The sequence below is a fragment of the Geotrypetes seraphini genome, chromosome 7, assembly GCF_902459505.1.
Source record: "Geotrypetes seraphini chromosome 7, aGeoSer1.1, whole genome shotgun sequence".
Lineage (NCBI taxonomy): Eukaryota > Metazoa > Chordata > Amphibia > Gymnophiona > Dermophiidae > Geotrypetes > Geotrypetes seraphini.
In genome coordinates, this window is record NC_047090.1 from 174,091,827 (window position 1) to 174,114,255 (window position 22,429).

Here is a 22,429-nt window from a genome sequence, read left to right on the forward strand (position 1 = left end):
ACGTCAATTCTGCAATCGGAGAGGAAGTTCCGCCCAGCCAGGCAGCGATTGGCTGGCCCGAACTTCCTCTCCGACTGCAGAATTGACGTTGGGGAGAAGAAGACTTATCGGCTCGATAGATTAGATCGCAAAGACAAAGTGAGTCCTGGGTGATCGACTCACTTTGCCTTGGCGAGCTACTAGCGCCCCTGCCTCGGGCCCCCTGTCAGCTCCGGGTCCCTGAATGCAGGACTGGTAGTACTGCCCTGATGGCGGCCCTGCGGCACACCAGGCAACATCTCGCGGCACATTAGTGTGCCACGGAACAGCGGTTGAAAAACACTGGTCTAATGTACCTGGGACAGTGGAGGATTAAGTGACTTGCCCAGGGTCAGAAGGAACAGCGCAGGGTTTGAACCCACAAACTCAGGGTGTTGAGGCTGTAGCTCTAACCACTACACCACACTCTCCTTAGCACCTGAATGTAAACCACTTAGGCTATAATTGGTATATAAATACTAAAAATAAATAACGTCCACTGTTCCACTGCCCTGTTAATGTTAGGGGTAACTGGCAGCTAAGAATTAAAGTTTGGCTACATCGACCAGTCCCCACCCCCCCATCTAAGTGGGCTTTCCCTCCACTGGACAGGCAAGGGTAAATTAGACAAGTAACTAAGTGATAGGTGATATCAGTAGTATAACTTTGGCGGCAGCTCTTATTAACCCTTTATTTGGCACTGTTGCTCAGAAGCAACCTGTGTCTTCTATGGCTCCTATGGGAGATCTGCATCTCCAAATGCCTTGTTACCTTGGCAATGTTGCTCTCGTTCAACATCAAGTTACGTAAAGCAGCCATTTCACCATCTACCAATTAAAGGGTTAAACATAATGCTCCCAATATTCATCTGGTGGAGATCAGCAGTTTGCTAACCGCCGCTAGTATGCAACCCGGAGATTCAATGCTGGGCCATGTCTGGGCACCGACGTTGAATTTCTGTGTTTGTGGAGCTGGCTAGCGCGTAGCCGATTAAAAGTGATATTTAGCACTTAGCTGGCTGTGGGGCACTGCCTAAAGATGGGACTGACCTTTGTGAAGTCCTTTTTATGCGGTTACTCTGACCAGTTAAGTTATGAATATTAAAATAAAACATGAAATGGAGAAACAATTCCTTTGTAAACACAACATCAGACAGAAGAGTAGGGAAGGAAAATGGACTTCCACACAGAACCCAATGGTGAGATCCAAAATGTTATTAATGAATAACCTCGAATATATGCAATTGGACCCGACGTGGCTTGTGTCACAGCGGGAAACCGCCTGCCTCAGGGGTCACCAACTAGTGTTGTAGTATAATCTCACACTGATGAGATAAACAAGGATGTGAATCCTCATAAGGAGATTGGACGTTACCAACTATTTAAGGACGTGCTTATTTAATACTGTCAAACCAAATAAATGGGGAAACCAAAAACTTGGTACTCTTATCTACTGGAGTGATTGACGAGAGTATATAAAAAAAACAAAAAATCACTCCTTTAATATATTTTACACATTTGATGGTCATTTTTAAAGGGCAAAAATATATGCTCAGAGACAAGGAGGCAAAAACAAGGAGCAAACCCCAAGAATATCGCCTCACCATCCAGCCATTGCATATAATTCAATGATGTAAAATAACTTTCTTCGCTGCTAACAGCAGTCAAAACTGTTCTTATGCCACTATAAATTTATGGCCTCTTTTACAAAGCCACGCTAGCGGCAACAGACCTGAAGCCCTTTAAATCTCTATGGGCTTCAGGGCCATTAGCGCAGTGAAACTGCTAGTGCGGCTTTGTAAAAGAGGCCGTTAGGGGTTCCGACGTGGCCCGTTACAATCCTGCATCAGGGAACCAAATATATTTGCATTCAAAATCTTACAGGGTGGTATAGTCTCAAAAAATGTTAGAAAACGTTTCCAAAAGACTAACTCCACCACCAATTCTCAACAGCAAAAAGAGCGTCTCCGCATCTCTGAGCATATATTTTCAACCAAGTCCCAAACCCAGACCTTTTAGGTAAAGGAGGGGCCAGTCCTTCACCTAAAAGCAGGATTCTGTAACTGGCGTCTGTCAAAAAACAACGCCGGTTACAGAATCTTATAACTGGCCCAACCGCAACAATCGCGATCTTCCCCCCCCCCCCCTGACAAAACCCTGAACCAACAGGAGGGATCCCAAGCCCTCCTACCGAAGATGGCACCCCTGACACCCCCAACCCACCTCAAATGCAGGAGGGATACCAGGCCCTCCTGCCGAGGTGTACCCCCTTCACATACTGTCAGAAGGGACCCAAGCCCTCCTGCCAAGATGATCCCTTGGTACCCCCCACCTCCATATGCCTAAACTATGCCCCTAGGAGGGGCCTTAGGCAACTGGCCCAATTCTAGTTGGCCCAGGTGCCTAAGGCCCTCTCCTATGGGTGGGGCCTTAGACACCTGGGCCAATCAGGCCCTAGGCTCGCCATTCCGAGGATGGCGGACTGGCCAGCCATTAAGGTAAGCAAGGGGGGGTGTCTGGGATTAAGGGGGGATGGGTATTGGGAAGCCATTTGGGAGTTTGGGGGCGTTCGCGGGAGGGGGGATAGGCTTTGGCAGGAGGGCATGGGCTCCCTCCTGCCGATGTTGTCGGGGGGTGGGGGTTCTGGGGGTGCACCTTGGCAGGAGGGCTTGGGATCCCTCCTGGCAGTATTCAAGGGGGGGGCTGTCGGGGGGGGGGGTGCCTCAGCATGAGGGCCTGGGATCCCTCCTGCCGGTATTCGAGAGGGGGGTGAGGGTGTCAGGGGTGTGCCTCAGCAGGAGGGGCAGCCGCGATCTGCTCAGTGGCCCCTATTCGGAACTTATACTTGTTTTGACTTGGTCTAAGTCAAAACGTATAAGTTCCGACTGGACAACCTCGTTAAACTTTTGGTTATACTTGCTGTATGACTAAGTCTAGGTCTGCCTACCTCCTGCCCTTTCCCCTCCTCCAAAAATGCCTCTTTTCACTCTAGGCGTTCAGAGGCAGGGGAAAGGCCTAAGCTGGTTTTAGATACGTCTAAAACCAGCTTTGATTATCGGTACTTGGACGATCTGTCTTTTTGATCGTCCAAGTACCGATTTAGGATACTTTTCGACGTGGGTTTTTTTTTTTAATATAATGAGCCCCCTAACTTTTAGAACTCTATAGAATTGTTCCCTAAGGCTGTAGAATCTAAACTGGCCGAAAGAGGTGGGATGCAGAATTTGAGGAGCTGCAGAAATGTGCCATTCAATAAAAACTTTCATATCCATAAATGTTACCAATGAAAGCATTCAATAACTTAGTGGTGAAAAAAAACTAAGTTATTGAATGCTTTCATCTATAACATTTATGGACATGAAAGTATTTATTGAATGAGTTTATGAACACTAAATACGCTTTATAAAAAAATATAAAAAGCAGATTAGATGATGATATATATGTAAAAAAAATGGATTCATGCAGCCATTCCAAATAACAAATGGCTGGTGGAGGCATATCTGATAAATCTGCAAAAAATATTCTTTAAATTGATTTTGAAATCACATATACTGCTATTTTGGTATAGATGTGAAATTTTTGTAGCAGTTCATGAATTCTTTTGGAGGCTAATTTGGTGATACTGGATTATAGAATAGATGCATGCACAAATTTTTAAGATTGTCAATTATCCTCAATAATTGCTTGTTGGCATCCAATTATTAATATTTCTGAGCTCATTAGTCAATTTATTTGTGCACACATCTCTGATGTTTGCACAAAGTTAGGAGTGAAAATTTGGGCACAATATATAGAATCCAAGGGAATATTGCTCTATGCTCAAAACATTCTAAAACAGAAATTCCTTTTGCAAACTCAAGGAATTAAAAACCGGAACCTCTGTCCTCCTGCAAGTTGCAGTTGGATAAACAGGAAGAAGTCAGCAGGCTTACTAATTACAAAAATTGCGTCAGTCTACAAGAATTGTGTCAGGCGAAAGATCTTATCTCAGAAAACAAAGAATATCATTTGAATCTTAAGGAAGATACATTTAATATAAAATATCAACCAAGTTCTCTCACTTCGAAGGTAGAATTTGCGAAAAACAAAATTAATGCACATGTCCAACAACTTCATGCTTTCTGGAAATGGCAAAAATCTTATTATCCCAGGACAAGCAGGCATGATATTCTCACGTGTGGGTGACGTCATCTACGGAGCCCCGGCGCGGACAGCTTTTCAAGCAAACTTGATAGAAGTTTCAAGTTTGCACACTGCACCACGCATGTGCGTGCCTTCTCGCCCACTAGAGGGCGCATCCCACCTCGTGGTCCTCAGTTCAAATTTTTCCGCGGAGCAAGAAAGCCCTGTGGATCTGAGCTCCAGTGTTTTTGCCTTCTAGCTGCCGCGTTTAGTTTGTTTTTCCATCGAATTAGTTCGCGGTACTGCTTTTTTTCTTTTCGGTTCTTTTCAAAAAAAAAAAAAAAAAAGTATTTCGTTTTCGTCTGGCTCCGGGGGCTCCCGGAAGCCGTGGCCGGGGACGTCGGTACGTTCCCGGCCTTCTTCTTTTTCTTCGTGGATGTCCCGTCCTGTTACGGGATTCAAAAAGTGCAGCCGGTGCGAGAGGTTGCTTTCCATCACTGACCCTCACCGGTGGTGCATTGTCTGCCTGGGGCCCGAACATCCGACAGAGTCGTGTGATCGCTGCTCTACCTTCCAAAACAGGGCCCTACGTCGCCGCAAGGCCAGAATGGCGGATTTGTTCGCCGTCGACGCGCCGCCTAAGGCCTCGACGTCGGCCCCGGCTTCGGCCCCGGCCTTGACCTCGGCCTCGGCGTCCTCAGGGGCCTCGGCCTCGCCCCGACCCTCATCCTCGAAGGCGTCGTCAGTGAAGCAAGCTTCGGGTAAGTCCTCTGTTCCATCCCCTTCAGCAAAGAAGCCATCCTCGAGTCAGGCCAAAGCGAGATGATCCAATGTTGGCATACTGGGTCGTCTTAAAAAAACTGAAGACCCTAATATAAATTGGATTCCTCAAAAATACTGGATTTGAAAACTGCTCATTCACTGGAACTTGAGAGACCTCATAGGAATCCCTCTTTCATTCCTCATAATGCAAAATTTCCTTGAGCGATTGTAATAGAAACTTTGAGATACCAACATACTTTTCAGAATTTACAACTTGCTTATGCTAAAGCACTGGTCAAAATTGAAGGACATACTATATTCTTTTTGTCGCAGATTTGCACAAAAGAACCATACAAAGATTTAAATGGTTCCTCTCTATGATGACAAATAATATCAACCAAGTAATTCCCACTTATACTAAAATGTAAATGAAAGTTCTATTCTGTTATCAGGAGTCGGCCTCAGTAATGGAGCCTACGCGTAGTCGAATTCAATGACTGAGGTGTTCAGCGTAGTTATTTTTGCTCCTTATTCTCCAATCATTGGCCTCACTCCCATTATTTAAATTTATTCAAAGAGACTAAATCTAATATAAATTAGTTATTCCTATTTTTTCAACTTCGTTAAAACATTATGTTTAAATCATTTCTATTCCTTTCATTACACTCTTGCATACTTCATGAAACTGCATTCTTTCATTTATATCTAATAGTGAATTCTTATTGTGCCATTGCTATCCATCCTGTTAACTATTCTGAGACCGCTTTCAAATGAACATTGAGCAGCAAGTAAGTGAGTCTACTGTGAATAAATTGCAGGAAATTTATTATTGTTTACTAAAAAACCTTTTTTGTTTCTTTCTTAGCGACTTGTTTCCCAAATTATTTGGCCCTGATGCAGTGGGTTTGAGTTTGTGCCCACGAAACGCTGGCCACGTTGGCTGTTTTGAAATACAAGCGCTGACTCAAGATAAGTAGGCTTTTTGAACAATGAATGTTGCCTAGAAGTTAACAGGATAGTTAACAGGATGGATAGCAATGGCACAATAAGAATTCACTATTAGATATAAATGAAAGAATGCAGTTTCATGAAGTATGCAAGAGTGTAATGAAAGGAATAGAAATGATTTAAACATAATGTTTTAACGAAGTTGAAAAAATAGAAAGAACTAATTTATATTAGATTTAAAATAGGAATAACTAATTTATATTAGATTTAGTCTCTTTGAATAAATTTAAATAATGGGAGTGAGGCCAATGATTGGAGAATAAGGAGCAAAAATAACTACGCTGAACACCTCAGTCATTGAATTCGACTACGCGTAGGCTCCATTACTGAGGCCGACTCCTGATAACAGAATAGAACTTTCATTTACATTTTAGTATAAGTGGGAATTACTTGGTTGATATTATTTGGTGTAGTCTTCCCACTGGGGAACCTCTATTTAGTGTGTTAACTAGATCCTCTCTATGATGCCCTGACTCAAGCAGATTGGCGCTAAATATGGACTTTTTTCCCCCCTACAACAATGAAAGTCACTATCAACAATGTCTCAAAATCTTTTGAGGGATCATAATGGTCTTATTCAACCAGCAATTAGGATTTGTTGGTATGGAAATGTCATCTGTTATATGAAGTTTCTTTTTTTAGATCATCATATTCCTTATAATTATATCCGCTGGCAATTCTTGTAGTTTCAGCAAGACCTGACAACCTGATTGGATATCTATGCAATCTTCAGTTTCCCACTATAAATTTTATTCCATCCAGTTGCTTGCATATGAAGATACATATTTTGAGTACCTCTTAGTTTTGAATATTAATGTTCTGCAAAAATAGGAGTCTATCCTTATCTGACTTATAAAATTATTGTTGCTCCAATAGCTTTTTTATACAATCTGATTACAGAAATGTATGAGGAGAGACTGGAAGCCCTGAATATGTATACCCTAGAGGAAAGGAGAGACAGGGGAGATATGATTCAGACGTTCAAATACTTAAAGGGTATTAACGTAGAACAAAATCTTTTCCAGAGAAAGGAAAATGGTAAAACCAGAGGACATAATTTGAGGTTGAGGGGTGGTAGATTCAGGGGCAATGTTAGGAAATTCTACTTTACGGAGAGGGTGGTGGATGCCTGGAATGCGCTCCCGAGAGAGGTGGTGGAGAGTAAAACTGTAACTGAGTTCAAAGAAGCGTGGGATGAACACAGAAGATTTAGAATCAGAAAATAATATTAAAGATTGAACTAGGCCAGTTACTGGGCAGACTTGTACGGTCTGTGTCTGTGTATGGCCGTTTGGAGGAGGATGGGCAGGGGAGGGCTTCAATGGCTGGGAGGGTGTAGATGGGCTGGAGTAAGTCTTAACAGAGATTTCGGCAGTTGGAACCCAAGCACAGTACCTGGTAAAGCTTTGGATTCTCGCCCAGAAATAGCTAAGAAGAAAAAAAAAAAAAAAATTTTTTTAATTGAATCAGGTTGGGCAGACTGGATGGACCATTCGGGTCTTTATCTGCCGTCATCTACTATGTTTATTTTATACTTTATTTCTTATTTTATACTTTATGCTTGCTTATTCATTTGTTCTTTTCAATCAATCCCACTGTGATGTTGCTCTAATGTTTGCACTTATATGGTTTGCTAGTTACTTATGTTTTTCATATGAGCTGTATTATTTCAAATTATCTTTGCAGTTTGTTCCGCTGAATTGCCTCAGTATTGTTTTTGACATGTGCAATATTAAGAACATAAGAATAGCCTTACTGGGTCAGACCAATGATCCATCAAGCCCAGTAGCCCGTTTTCACGGTGGCCAATCCAGGTCCCTAGTACCAGGGCCAAAACCCAAAGAGTAGCAACATTCCATTCAGAATCCTAAAGAATAGCAAGATTCTGGAATCCCAAAGAGTAACAAAAGATTCTGGAACCCTAAACAGTAATAACATTCCATGCTACCAATCCTGGGTAAGCAGTGGCTTCACTCATGTCCAAACCTTTCTTAAAACCAGCTACGCTATCCGCTCTTACAACAACCTCTGGTATCGTGTTCCAGAGTTTAACTATTTCTCTCTTATTATAGTAATATCTTTTATGTCTAATACGCTGAAAATCATATACATAAATGCCAAAGGTCTAAATCTATTCAAAAAAAGTAAATTTTGAAATTATATTGTTAGAAATTCTCCTGATATTCTTTTCATTCAGGAATTTAAATAAAAATCACTCTTAAGTTATTATTCATAATAAATATTTCCTTGTTGCTTTCTCTCCTGCCATAGGCAAGAAAAAAAAAAAAAAAGACAGATGCTCAAGGCCCAGCAGAGATCAACGGCAGGCTCCTTCGCCACTGGCACGTCCTGTGGGTTGGTGCTGCGTGCCGGTGCCCTATCGCAGTAAGGGTTCAGACAGGTGGGGGGGGGGTTGATGCCAGTTCTCAGGGGCGAAGCCAGTTCACGGGGATGGGGTGAAAGCGCGCCAGTGGCCTCATGGATGGGGGTGTCTTTTGGGGATGTGAGTGAGGTGGAGTGTAAACACACCAGTGGCCTCGGGGGGGGGGGGGGGGGGTCTTTTTGGGATGTGGAACGAATTGCCCGCGTTTCTACTAACTGCTAAGGGAAAAGTTGCTTTGATATATGAGCACTTTGGTTTATGAGCATGCTTCTGGAATGAATTATGCTCACAAACCAAGTTTCCACTGTATTTATGAATGTGTTGATGTACTTCGCCTTGTAAAAGGCAGATTATAAATAAACCAATCCAATTCATCCCCCCCCAAATCTGAATTTCTGCAGCTCCTCAGTATCTCTCCTCTCTTGTCTCTCCCTATACTCCTCCTCGGGAACTCCGTTCATTGGGGTAAGTCACTCTTGTCTGTACTCTTCTCTACTGCCAACTCCTGACACTTGTCTCTTCTGCTTTACTGGAACAAACTGTCTGACTCGGAGTATCAGTCTCCATCTCTGGCAATATTCAAATACATGCTAAAAACCTACTTTTTTGAAGCTGCTTTTAAGACCTAACGCCAACTTACTTATAAAGCACTCATATTTATCGGTGTCGTTTGCTGCATCAATTAAAAAACAAACAAACGCGAGTCCCGATTGGTCCCTTAGACTGTGGTAGGACACCAACTACCACCTATTCATGGGACGTCCTTACTACACTCATTCACATGACAAGCTTTGCTCTTGTAGGCCAATAACTAAGAGCTTTGTTCACTCGCTAGTCTGGTCACAGCTTGATTTACTAGTTTGGTCAGGCGTATGGCATGTAGTTTTTGTTAATAAACAACAAAATTACAACTGCAACAGGTAAGAAAGCAGAAAGGATAACCCATTTCTTGAGTGTGGCACAGTGGTTAAAACTACAGCCTCAGAACCTAGAGGTTGTGGGTTCAACCCACACTGCTCCTTGTGACCCTGGGCAAGTCACTTGATCTCCCCCATTGTTTCAGGTACATTAGATAGATTATGAGCCCACCAGGACAGACAGGGGAAAATGCTTGAGTACCTGAATAAAATTCATGTAAACCATTCTGAGCTTTCCTGGGAGAATGGTATAAAAAATTGCATAAATAATTTTTTAAAAAATGATAAATTTACCATATATTATAATGTAAGTTTTTATTTTGAAACTGGATTTGGAGTCGGTATAATTTTACTGACTCCAACTCCAGCTTCAAATAATTTTACTGACTCTGACTCTGATTCCAACTCTACCCAAAATTGCTTTAGTCTCCGACTCCACAGTGATGGGGATAATCAATGAATTTTGGGTTGAAGGGGGCCACTTCTATTTGCCTGTAAAAGCTTCTCTGCCAGTGGTCTTTCTCCTAAGTCCACCTCCCTTTCTTCTCTCATCTAAACTTGAATCCTTTGTCTCACTTCCTGATCATTTCTAGACCTCTGCCGTGACAAGGTCAGCAAGGTGTGACATTTCTTCTGCTCCAGAGTAATCAAAGGAAATACTTTTTTACAGAAAGGGTGGTAGATGCGCAAAACAGTCTCCCGGAAGAAGTGGTGGAGACAGACTGTGTCTGAATTCAAGAAGGCGTGGGGTAGGCATGTGGATTCTCTCAGAGAGAGAAAGAGATAATGGTTACTGCAGATGGGCAGACTAGATGGGCCATCATGTTTCTCCATTTCTACTTAGTGCTAAGATCTGTTCCTATTTTGCTCTCTCTTGCACCCTCTCACCTTGCCTTTGGTGTTCTTCTCTGTCCCTTAGTTCAAGGTCACACTTGTACTTCTGCCTGCATCAGCTTCACATGACTGACTCCCCCTTTGATTAAGGACCATCTATTTACCACACGAACATCAGTACTCCACACACACAAGCATCTGACCTCATGCAAGGGTAACTGTTCTTCTCTCCTGGCACCTGGAATACTGTCTTGCTCTTTCTTCATTCCTGCTCTCCAAACCTTTGCCTATTTCTTCATCATATTGTAACCAAGAAACCTGTGCCCAGAGGCAGGAATCCTCTGAGAAAACCTGCTAATTGTGAATACAACTACTATATTTATTCAATAAAGCATAATTCAGAAAATTATAAGGACTTTCTGTGTGTGTGTTAGCATGCTGATGGTTTAGCTCTTCTGATAAGTACATCCTTAAGTCTGGGACATGGCTGTAAAAGATCAGTAAAAGTAATTTTTTAAAATATGCTTTATTGAATAGTACTCACAATTAGTGGGTTTTCTCAGAGGGTGGCTGCCTCTGGGCTTAAGTTTCTTGGTTACAATATGATACAGAAATAGGCGAAGGTTTGGAGAGCAGGAATAAAGAAAAGAGGTATTCAAGGCTAAATGTTTGCCCAGGGCATCGTATATACTTGCACTTGGGAGGGGGATGCATGACTAAACATATGCCTAAGGCAGTGGTCTCCAACCTTTTTCATGTAAAGGGCCACAGTGTGAATATGAGAAAACTCTTGAGGGCCACCAAAATATTTCAAGCTTATACACACACTACTAATTCTGTAAACCAAACCGCCTTGACCTGTTCATTTAGACTGGGTATTAAACATGAAAAATGAATACTAATATTGATTCTACAACATTTCAAGGATATACGGTATTTTATAAACTCACTTTATTTTAGATTTTCAACATCCGCAACTTCCATAAATGAGAAACATGAGTAACACACTTAAGAGATTGCTTGTAGTTGCTATATCAAGTGAGCAAGATTGAAATTAACACAATTTACAGGATTTAAAGAGCATTTCAGCTCTGGGGCCTGGAGACCACTGGCCTAAAGTGTTGCTTACCCTTGTGATGGCTCTGATTTATCCAAGGTTTCAGATAAATTAAGTCTAATTTATATAAACCTCTAAAGCTACATTAGTTTTGTTGTTTCGCATTCTTGATGGCACGTGCTTCTTTTTCATTTCCCCCATCTTTTGTTCTTGGGTTCTAATGTTGAACATAGGAGAAAGTGGGGGAGCGTGTGGCACAATGGTTAAAGCTACAGCCTCAGCACCCTGAGGTTGTGGGTTCAAACCCACGCTGCTCCTTGTGGCACTGGGCAAGTCACTTAATCCCCCCCCCCCCCCCATTGCCCCAGGTACATTAGATAGTGAGCCCACCGGGACAGACAGGGAAAAATGCTTGAGTACCTGAATAAATTCATGTAAACCATTCTGATCTCCCCTAAGAGAACAATATAGAAAATTGAATAAATAAATAAATAAATAGTGTGAAAAGGTTCAGCCTCTGATAACCAGAGCTGGTATTGTGACATCATGATGCCTCATTCCACCAATGACTAAGAACCAACCTCATCAGTGATGTCACAATGGCTCCATTGTCCTGTACTTGGCTCACTTTTACTACATTTTGATTTCTAGAGTGGTGCAGTGGTTAAAGCTACAGCCTCAGCACCATGAGGCTGTGGGTTCACACCCACACTGCTCCTTGTGACCCTGGGCAAGTCACTTAATCCCTCCATTGCCCCAGGTACACTAGATAGATTGTGAGCCTGTGAGGACAGCCAGGGAAAATGCTTGAGTACCTGAATAAATTCATGTAAACTAAGCTCCCCTGGGAGAACAGTATAGAAACTGAATAAAGAAATAAAGTGACTGATGAATTTGCTTTCGTGGGTGTGGATGTATGGAGGCTGCATTGCACAGGGCAGTTGCAGCCCAGATGGGGCCCAGAGACTGCTTGCCAGTGGACATGTCCACACTGTGAGTAGTCAGAAGGGCATGAATTTCATATCCTTGTGAGAAGAGCATCTCTGTCACTGAGACTTCATGTGCCTGGCAGCTGCTGTTTGAATAGCCAGTGAAACAATCCTTGGCAGTCCCAGAAGCGAGAGAACAAATGATCCTTTTCTCCTTGCGCAGATGGAGTCCCTCTCGCCCTCCCCACCTCCTTTTCTGCTAATGGTGCCAAGTCTCTGTGGAGCATTTTTAAGCTCCATCTCAAATGCCATGTCTCGAACATCCTTTCAGTTCCAGGGCCTTTGTTTTCTCACCAGCAAGGGAGCACTTTAAATAAGAGTAAGTGCATCAGAAATTCCTGGGGTAGAGCTCCCCCTCCTCCACCCGAGCAGTACAGGGATTGCCAGCGAGAGTTTAAAAGGACTTCTTGAGAGGAAAGCGTGAGCACCTGAGTCATACCATCCTCCCGTGGCTTATAAATGGAAGGTCGCTTACTGCCAACTGGCAGTCTGAGCTTGCCTATTGGCGGGCAGTCCCAGTTATTGCCGGTCTTGCCTCATATTAAAATTTAGTTCTTTTGTAGTGATGGTGCAGGAGCAGCTCATGGTGAGAGAATATATTTATTTAATTTTACAAGGACAATAAAGCTGTGGATGAAGCTAAATCATGTTCTTTTACTTTGGAAATTCTGGTTTCTTCTGTTCAGGTTGTTTTGCAGAAAAAAATGACTATTTATTTGCAATGTATGAATAACAAAATGTGTTTTGTGGGGTTTTTTTTTAAAGAAATTACTCCAAAGAGTTCAAACAGTCCATGACAGCTTATTAAAAATGCAGCCCAAGAAAACAAGAAATTAATGTTTGTGTGCATTTTTCCGTTTACTTACAATATACAATATCAAATCAGTAATCATAAGCAGATACTAAGCAAATATCAAATTACAAACTATAAGCAGATTCTTTCCAATAAAATACAGTTCAAAAATAGAGCTAACATTAATTCTAATTTAAAAAAAAGATTTTTTTCCTTGAAATTGGTTCAAAAGGGATTTAAAACATCAACAGATTAAAAAAAAAAAAAAAAAATCATAAACAACACAAAATGGGCTCCTTTTACAAAGCGGCACTACGGATTTGCATGCGCTAAGTGCAAAGAAGCCAATGTGACTTGAATGGGCTTCTTTGAATTTAGCCCGCCACTAATCGAAAGCACCACTTTGTAAAAGGAGCCCTAATTTTGATAATTCTTAAATTAGCTGTTTAAAAGTACAATGCAAAAATAAATGATGCAGAATGTACCTCACACAACATTTTCAGCTGCATCGCAACATCACAACTCGATGTTTAATTCAACTTGTCAATACAGATCAAGCAGCTACAAAACCACAAGTGGAATCGACACATGGAATCTATTCACAAGGCAAAGGTAGGTGAGGGTCATTAGGGTCGGCAGACTAGATGGGCCGTGGCCCTTATCTGCCGTCTATTTCTATGTTTCTAAGTGGTTTGATTCCATTTTTGAACTTACTGAAAGAGCATGCTGCAGTCATGTCTCTTGGCAAGATCTAAGTAGTTTGGAAGAAGTGGGAGGTGAGGAGTGGCCTAGCGGTAGAGCTACTTCCTCCCTGAAGTTGTCAGATCCTGGGCAAGTCACTTAATCCTCTATTGCCCTAGGTACAAAATAAGTACCTGCATATATATAAACCGCTTTGAGGGCCAGATTCTGTAAAGTATGTCAAACTTTAGGCGTCCAGAATGTGGACGTCCATCGACTTAGGCGTCCAAATAAAGTGAATAATAAGTCCAATAAATGACTTTAGCAAGCATTAATTGGAACTTAGACGTCTAAACGTTGGATGCGATTCTACTAATAGATGGCCATAATTTTGTGGACGCCTATTGGAAAAAGTCACGCCTAAAAAAAACAGGCATGGGCTTGGCGTGGGAGTGGCTTCAATTTTGGACGGCCATTTACAGAATCACATGCCGCTCAGCACCCGAACGCGTCTACCTAGAACATAAGAATTGCTGCCACTAGGTCAGACCAGTGGTCCATCGTGCCCAGCAGTCCGCTCACACGGCGGCCCTCTGGTCAATGATCAGCGCCCTGAGACTAGCCCTATCAGTGTAAGTCCTTGTTCAGCAAGAGCTTGTCTAGCCTTGTCTTGAATCCCTGGAGGGTGTTTTCCCCTATGACCAGGGCCGGATTTTCCTATAGGCTAACTAGGCTTCAACCTAGGGCCTCAAGATCAAGAGGGGCCTACATTCAAATTGTTAGCAAAATTAAAATTGCACTATTCTAAAAACAGTGAACACTAAAACAATGAACCGAAAATAAGGAGAAATTCTACGCTTTGGGATCGGAACCGGCTCTGGCCGCAACGGGGCGCCGACCCGGCTTCTCCCTTTCTTTTTCTCGCCCTGGGAGGAGGATTGGGGAGGGAAAGACGTCAGTCCGGAAACAGCTGGGCAAAGCCCAGTCCCGCGGGGAGAGAGGCAAAATGTGGATCCGTCAGGACAGGGCGGCCCAGACTGGCATCAGGGGGGTGGGGGGCAGGCAGGCTGGCATCGGAGGGGGGTGGGGGGGTTAATGGAAGTCAGGCAGGCAGGATGGCATGGGGGGGTGTTCAATGGAAGGGGGATGGGAGGCAGGTGGACATCAGAGGGGGGGGGGGTGAGGTGAGGAAGGACGCACTGGGGGCACTATGGACATAGGAAGGGGCAATGTTGTGTGTTATGTTTGATTAGTTATTGTTACAAGTACTATATATGGTGCTGAGAATAAATGTCCAAATAAGTGTTCTCGACTTTTTTTTATTTATTATCCGTGTCACATTTTTTATAAAGGTTAGTACCAATAACAACATGTTTCATTTAACATATTGATATATATCACAGTAATGATGTATTTTATTATCTCTCATGTAATTTACAAACTTAAAAATGGGAGGTGAAAGGGCCTCAGAAGTGGAATAGCCGCTCTAGGGCCTCTTTTCATCTAAATCCGGCCCTGCCTATGACAGACTCCGGAAGTTCCAATTTTCCACCACTCTCTGGGTGAAGAAGAACTTCCTTATGTTCGTATGGGATCTATCCCCTTTTAACTTTAGAGAGTGCCCTCTCGTTCTCCCTACCTTGGAGAGGGTGAACAATCTGTCCTTATCTAAAATGTAGGTATTGTAAAGCCAGGTTTACTTTTGAGCATGAGCTGGGTGCTAGGTAGATGCGAATTAAGTGGACGTGACTTATGCATCAGTTGGGTGTGCCGTAGGCATCCGTTTATAGGTGAACAGGGCTTTTATTTTGGGGGTATAGAGGACTCCAAGTTGATATTAAGGTCAAAAGATGTTTAATAATGCATCATTTAAGGCACATGGAAAAAGGAGAGCAGTAACATTTATGACCCATTTTTTGGGCCCAAAAATCTTGGTTTATACTTGAGTATATATGGTAAGCTGTATTATAGAAAAGCATTAGCATCATATCTAAGTTATTTGAATGTTTTGATTTCTGCTTATTAGATGCATAGTACTCCCCTGATATTCGTGGGGGTTCCGTTCCAGGAACCCCCGCGAATGTTGAAAAACCGCGAATACAGTTTTAAGCAGGGGAGACAGGAGAGGGCAGCCGGAGCGCCGGCGAGTGAAGGAAATCACTCGCAGTATGCTCCGACCGCCTCTTCCTGTACCAAAGTCGGGCCTCACCAATCAGGAGCTGCTTTGACACTCAGCTCCTGATTGGTGAGGCCCGACTTTAGTACAGGAAGAAGCGGTCGGAGCATACCGCGAGTGATTTCCTTCACTCGCCGGTGCACCGGCGGCCCTCTCCTGCCCGGTCGGAAAATACCGCGAATGACCAGGACCACGAATTCGTGGGGGAGCACTGTATTATGTCTCTCTTTTAGTATGTATTATATCTCTCATTTGAATTTCAGGGCTATGTAAGTATATTTTTGAAACTGTTTCATGCTAGTCCTATTATTAAAATTCAATTTACTGATTTTAACTCTACCTCATTCACTTTATTTATGTTTTTATTTGGCCTTTTTATTACTGTTATGCTGTTAACAAAATTATATGTTTTATGTTGAATTGTACAGCTGTACACTGCCTTGGGTGAATCTCTTCATAAAGACAGTTAATAAATCCCAATAAATAAATATTACTATTACTTATCATTTCTATAGCGCTGCTTTATCCCTCTTACTTGGAATTCTTCAAACCCTAATACCACCAGACCCTTCCACAAATTAAAACTTTCCTTCCCCTCGCTAAAAGGCATTTCCCACACAGGAAAGCCAGGGACCTCCCTCCCCTTCAAAATCACTGAGCTCTGGAACAACCTTACCTCCCCTCTTCGGAACCTGAGCTCTCTCCAAGTTTTCCGCAAACATCTGAAAACCTGGCTTTTCTCAAAAAATGTAAACCTCTCTCCAACTTTGGTATCCCAAGTCCTCAAAATCTCTTCATATCTGGTATCCCAAGTCCTCTAACTTCATACTTCGACCTCTAACCCTTTATTGTAGTTACTTCCTATTACATCTCCTGTAAACCGTGCCGAGCTCCACGAATGTGGAAAAGATGCGGTATACAAACCTAAGGATTAGATTAGATTAGATGTATGCAAATACAACACTGGAAATGGTTCCCGTCTAAACATTATACAGTGGTGCCTCGCATAACGAACGCCTCGCACAGCGAACGCTGCGCACAACGAACTTCATGTCTTGCTTCCTACAACGAACTTCGTTTCACACAATGAAGTCGCCCGAGCTGCATCCTTCCGCGCAGGCACTGCGCTTAACTGCCCTCTCTCCGCCTGGCTCTCTGTGCAGTGGCGGACCGTCGGCTCGCAGGGGCCCGGCGCCTACTGCTGATGCGTTGGGGGGGGGCGGAGCTACTCTCGCCGCTTCCCCGATGCTAGAAAAAAAAAAAAATGAACAGTTAAGTCCCAGTTTTTGCCGCTGAGATTCTGCCCTCTCTCACTGTAAAATTAGACTCTACTTAGTCTGTCTTTAAATTAAAAAAATGTGTGTTGTTTTAAAAAACAATTATGTTTTTAGATGTATCTAAATAAAAATAATAACAAAAAATTTATCTTTTTTTATGTCATCTTAGCATATTATATGCTACAGAACGAATTATTTTTTTTAACATGTATTGTTATGGGAAAACGCGTTTCACATAACGAACTTTTCGCATAACAAACTTGCTCCTGGAACCAATTAAGTTCGTTGTGTGAGGCACCACTGTACACTAATTTTAAAAAAAATTTTTTTTAAAGGCAGGGTAATGACTGAATACCAAAAGTCAGGGGAAAGTAATAATCCTGTGTGGTTGGAAATTTGTGTTTGGGGTGCTGATGACCTGGATTGCAGTGTACGCTGGACCCAACATCCCTGCGCAGTGGCGTAGCGAGGGTGAGAGGCACCCGGGGGTGATGGTGGCTGTTCCCCCTCTTCTCTGCCTCCCCACCCTCATCCGCTCCTTCCCCGCCCCCCCCTCCTGATGCATGCGCACCCCTTCCCTCATACCTTGTTAACGTTCGCGCCAGCGTTGCCTCTTCCTCTGCCGGCATCAGTTTTTTGTCTAGGCGCGGGACCGGAAAGGTAAAATCAGAGGAAGAGCCAATGCTGGAACAAGCAGCAGGTTAGGGTTAGAGAATGACATGGGGACAATTTTTCCCCCGTCCCCGCAGGAACTCAGTTTCCCCATCCCGTCCCCACAAGTTTTGTCCCTTTCCCTGTCCTTGTCTCATTCCTGTAAGCTTAGCCTTAACCGCATAAACCTCAAATACTTAGGATTTGAAAGTGTTTGAGGCTTATGCAGATGAGGACAGAGCTTAGGCATTGGTGGAATGAGGCATTATGACATCACAATCTGAGCTCTAGAATGTTGCTACTTAGCATATTAAAGGGTTTGAGGCTTGTGCAGATGAGGACGGAGCTTAGGCATTGGTGGAATGAGGCATTATGACATCACAATCTGAGCTCTAGAATGTTGCTACTTATGATTCTAAAGTGTTTGAGGCTTGTGCAGATGAGGACGGAGCTTGCAGGAATGGGTCAGGGACAGGAAAAGAACTTGCGAGGACGGGACGGGAAAGATGAGTTTCTGCGGGAACGGAGAAAAATGTGTCCCCATGTCATTCTCTAGTTAGGATTGTTGCTCGCGTCCGGAATGTTAGAGGTACAGTGGAAGGGAAGGGACACATGCATGGTGGTGGGGGTGGGGGAGAGGAGGACAGGTGCCAGTGCCCCCACCAAGATGGTGGCCGAGGTGGAACATCCCCTCTTTGCTATACCACTGTCCTTGTGACTATGTTGCCGTGGCTGGGAGTTGGCACAGCAAACAGTAGCTTGGTACAGAATGTATATCTGGGACAGAGAAGCAGAGGTCATCGGTAACTGGAATTTTTAAATCCACACCAGCAAAAAGAGATAAGGGATAAGGACTGGTATACCACCTTTTTGTAGTTACACAAACACATTCAAAGCAGTTTTTAACATAAGAACTGCCGCTGCTAGGTCATACCAGTGGTCTATCCTGCCCAGCAGTCCGCTCACGCGGTGGTCCCCAGGTCAAAGACCAGTGCTCTAAATGAGTCCAGCCTCATCTGTGTACGTCCCAGTTTAGCAGGAACTTGTCCCAGCTTAGTCTTGAATCCCTGGAGGGTGTTTCCCCCTATAACAGCCTTCGGAAGAGCGTTCCAGTTTTCTACCACTTTCTGGGTGAAGAAGAACTTCCTTACGTTTGTACGGAATCTATCCCCTTTTAACTTTAGAAAGTGCCCTCTCGTTCTCTCTACCTTGGAGAGGGTGAACAACCTTCTCCTCATCTACTGTCTATTCCCTTCATTATCTTGAATGTTTCGATCATGTCCCCTCTCAATCTCCTCTTTTCAAGGGAGAAGAGGCCCAGTTTCTCTAATCTCTCACTGTACGGCAACTCCTCCAGCCCCTTAACCATTTTAGTCGCTCTCCTCTGGACCCTTTCGAGTAGTGAAAACAATTTTTATTGAACAAGCAGAAAAACAAATAAGGAATGCAAGAGATGATACAATAGACTTTCAAAATGTTTTTTTTTCCATATACAGCAACAATACCCATCACAATATCCCCCATCCCCTCCCAAGAAGGGCAGAAAAAGAAACACGCAGTAAAGAAGAAAACAAAACTCTGCCCCCCCCCAGCCCTCTCCTCGGCATGTTACTTTTAAACAAGGTATATTGAACAAGCCAAAAAAACAAAAAACACAGTAGTAATTACAACATTTGTTCTAGGAGCAAATAACAACTATCCCGAAAGCCCAATCTCCCCCTTCCCCTCCCCAAACCAATGTATACAAGGAAAGAGCAAGCGCCCCATCCTCCCCCCCCCCAAGGAGGCGGTCTGAACAAGACCAAAGCAAAAACATGACAATCAGGGCCCTGATGATCCCCAAGAGACGAAATAGAAGACCTCCCCCCAAAAAACATTCAAAGCAGTTTACGTACAGGTACTCAAGCATTTGAGGAGAGTGCGGTCTAGTGGTTGGCGCAACAGCCTCAGCACTCTGAGGGGGTTGTGGGTTCAAATCCCACGCTGCTCCTTATGACCCTGGGCAAGCCACTTAATTCTCCACTACCCCTGGTGCATTGGATAGATTGTGAGCCCACCGGGACAGAGAGGAGCAAATTCTTGAAGTACCTGTATGTAAACGTCCCAATCCTTTCCCCTTTCCCATTTTCCCTATCTGTCTCCGTGGGCTCACAATCTATCTAGGTCATTAGCACTCAGACTTAGCGGGGTGGGTCAGTAGAGTGGGCAGACTTGGTGGGCTATAGCCCTTTTCTGCCGTCATCTTTCTATGTTTCTATCTAAAACGAAAATAAAATATGCAGATTTGACCTTAGTTTCTCATCACTTGTCCTATAAAATATATATGTTTTTTTAGTTCTAAGAGCTTCAAATAGTCTTTGCCTTGTATATGCTTCAACCCCTTCATATTATTCCTTTCCAGTTAGTTTCTGGCTTTTTCTGCTCATAAGGTTTCTTTTGTATAAACTGAGTAATGTAACATATTGTTTACTCTACACCCTGTGCTATTTACCCATGAAACAACTTAGATAACCAGTTTGTTAAGATTTATTTCCTTGTCACCCTGGCTGGCCCCACTGACTTATCTGGCTGACCCTTTCCTTAGAATGCAAAATAAATAAATAAACAGAAAAAGCTCTTTTGCTACAGCTGATGTTGTCTTGGTGATTTAAAAAAATGCACACAACTGTATGTGCACAGTTGCAAAGATGGTGAGTCAGTCGGCTCTGGAAACCATTGCTGGCACTAAACAACTCTAATATTTTCTTGCTCCTCAAATTTTTGCAGCTCAACCTCAGCAAGCCAATTGAGGACCAGGGACCACTGGATGTGATCATACACAAACTCACGGATGTCATACTGGAAGCGGACCAGAATGATAGTCAGGCCCTGCGACTGGTTCAGAGGTTCCAGGTGAGCAATTTGGTACCTTACATTCATTCTGAGTCACCGTGTTGAGCGAAATAGATCCTTTGCTGGCTGGGATTGGAAAGATGGTTGCTTATAAAAGCGAGCCCCTCAGTTCCATAACCAGCCAGCAGGGGTCTCCAATACTATACTTTCTGTCAGACATATGTCTGTCCTCCTTTTGGGCCTGAGTGATGTACCTGAGCTGTTTCAGTTTCAGTTCCAGGGCCAATCCAAAACTGTAATACCAGCAACATACCACAGAAACATAGAATCTGAGGGCAGATAAAGATCCCAAGGCACATGTGAATTGCCTGTTATCTGTTCTTGTTGCAACATTATAGGACCTTCCTAGATCTCTGACCTCATCTTCACTTCTCTGCACGTGTGAAAATAAATAGCGTTCTTCCTTAGGTGTAAATTTTGTATTTATAGTCTTAGTTCAAATCACAATTATAAATAAATCATCCTGTGTCCAAAGTGTATGATGGGAACCAAAATCACGTTCACAGCTATTCAGTTGAGAAATAAACAGTATGTCCTGTACTTACTTCGAAAATTTGCACATAAGGCAGAACGCTATTTTCACACAATATTGCACATATTGAGAGGTCCTGTGACGTCCTATGACTGTACCTGGTTGGGTTGAAAGTGATCCAGCAACTCTGAATAATGGGATTTCACTTCATGAGTTGTGAAAACTGAGGACTGTTATTCACTATTTTTATTAATTTTACTTACATGCGATTGTGACAAGTGTGGTTTTGACTATTTTGTTTCCTTGTGCCAATTGATCATACATTTTGAGTACAATTATAGTCTTACTCTTTGTGGAAGAATCTTTTTCCTCTTATCAGTGCCATAAGAAAACTATAACTTCGCCCTGTGCAATTGCACACTATGGCCCCCTATAGAGTTTTGCCAGGCTCCTGTGTATTTAGTGTTAAACTTCTTCCAGAGACATGATCCTGGCAGCTTGGGACTCCCACATGTGAGAATATTATGCCTGCTTAGTTACCTGGAGCAGGTGTTCTCTGAGAAGAGCAGGCATATATTCTCATAACCCTCCCATTTCCCATAATTGGCTTCTTAGCTTTGTTACTGAGCTGATGGTCCCATGAGCCATCAGGTGGGAAGTCACCGGCATGCACGAAATATGGGCAGTGCCTAAAGATTTAAAGAGACAGTGCACTTGGCAGTGTCCATACGGGTTCCGTGAATGACATCACCCACATGTGAGAATATATGCATGCTGTCCTCAAAAAACATGTGCTACAGGTAAGTGTCTTTGCTATACCGACACCTTGTGGCCATTGCTGGTACTGCACACTTTCACATTTTCTGACAGACTTTCATAATAGATTCATCCAGAATATGTTTGCTGGCAATATTGAATGACCTCTGATGCAGGCGGATATGCCAAAACACAGCCCATGTCAGGTCTACTAATAAATAGAAGTTTTATTGCTTGGAACTTGAAGGCCTTTGTGCTTTTTTTGTGCTTTCTGTGTGGCTCAGATTCCTCTCTGCTCTGATTGCTGGCAATACTGGACAGATATTTTCAGATGCATCATGGTGCAGAGGTTATCGAAAAATTATTTGCATTTAGGCCTCCTGAAATTAGCCTTGCATCCCATGCAGAATTCACAGAACGCTGCAGGAAGATTATTGTGTGGACTGTTAAAAAATGATTATATTTTGCCCATTTTGAAGTAGCTCCACTGGTTGCCAGTTGGTTGGTGTACTCGATTTTAAAGCTTTGTACAGTGAAAGCTTACTTGCACTGACTTCTTTACCGAGGATGTATCGACTTGCATGTTCTTTGAGATCCACTGATAAGATGTTTTTTAAAAATATTCCAACTTTAAACAGATAA

General features: G+C 43.1%; 1 protein-coding gene across 4 annotated transcripts in view; it reads left to right on the forward strand.

Annotated features, from left to right (window-relative positions):
• The window catches only part of ITPK1 (inositol-tetrakisphosphate 1-kinase), a 235,255-nt gene that overhangs the window by 144,801 nt on the left and 68,025 nt on the right, over positions 1–22,429 (forward strand). For all 4 annotated transcript variants that reach the window (XM_033952831.1, XM_033952829.1, XM_033952830.1 and 1 more), the window contains one exon: positions 20,434–20,559. Coding sequence is in view for 1 of the 4 variants with exons in the window: in XM_033952829.1 (XP_033808720.1) it covers positions 20,434–20,559 (126 nt within the window). In the remaining 3 variants the exon portion in view is untranslated. The remainder of the gene's footprint in view (positions 1–20,433; positions 20,560–22,429) is intronic.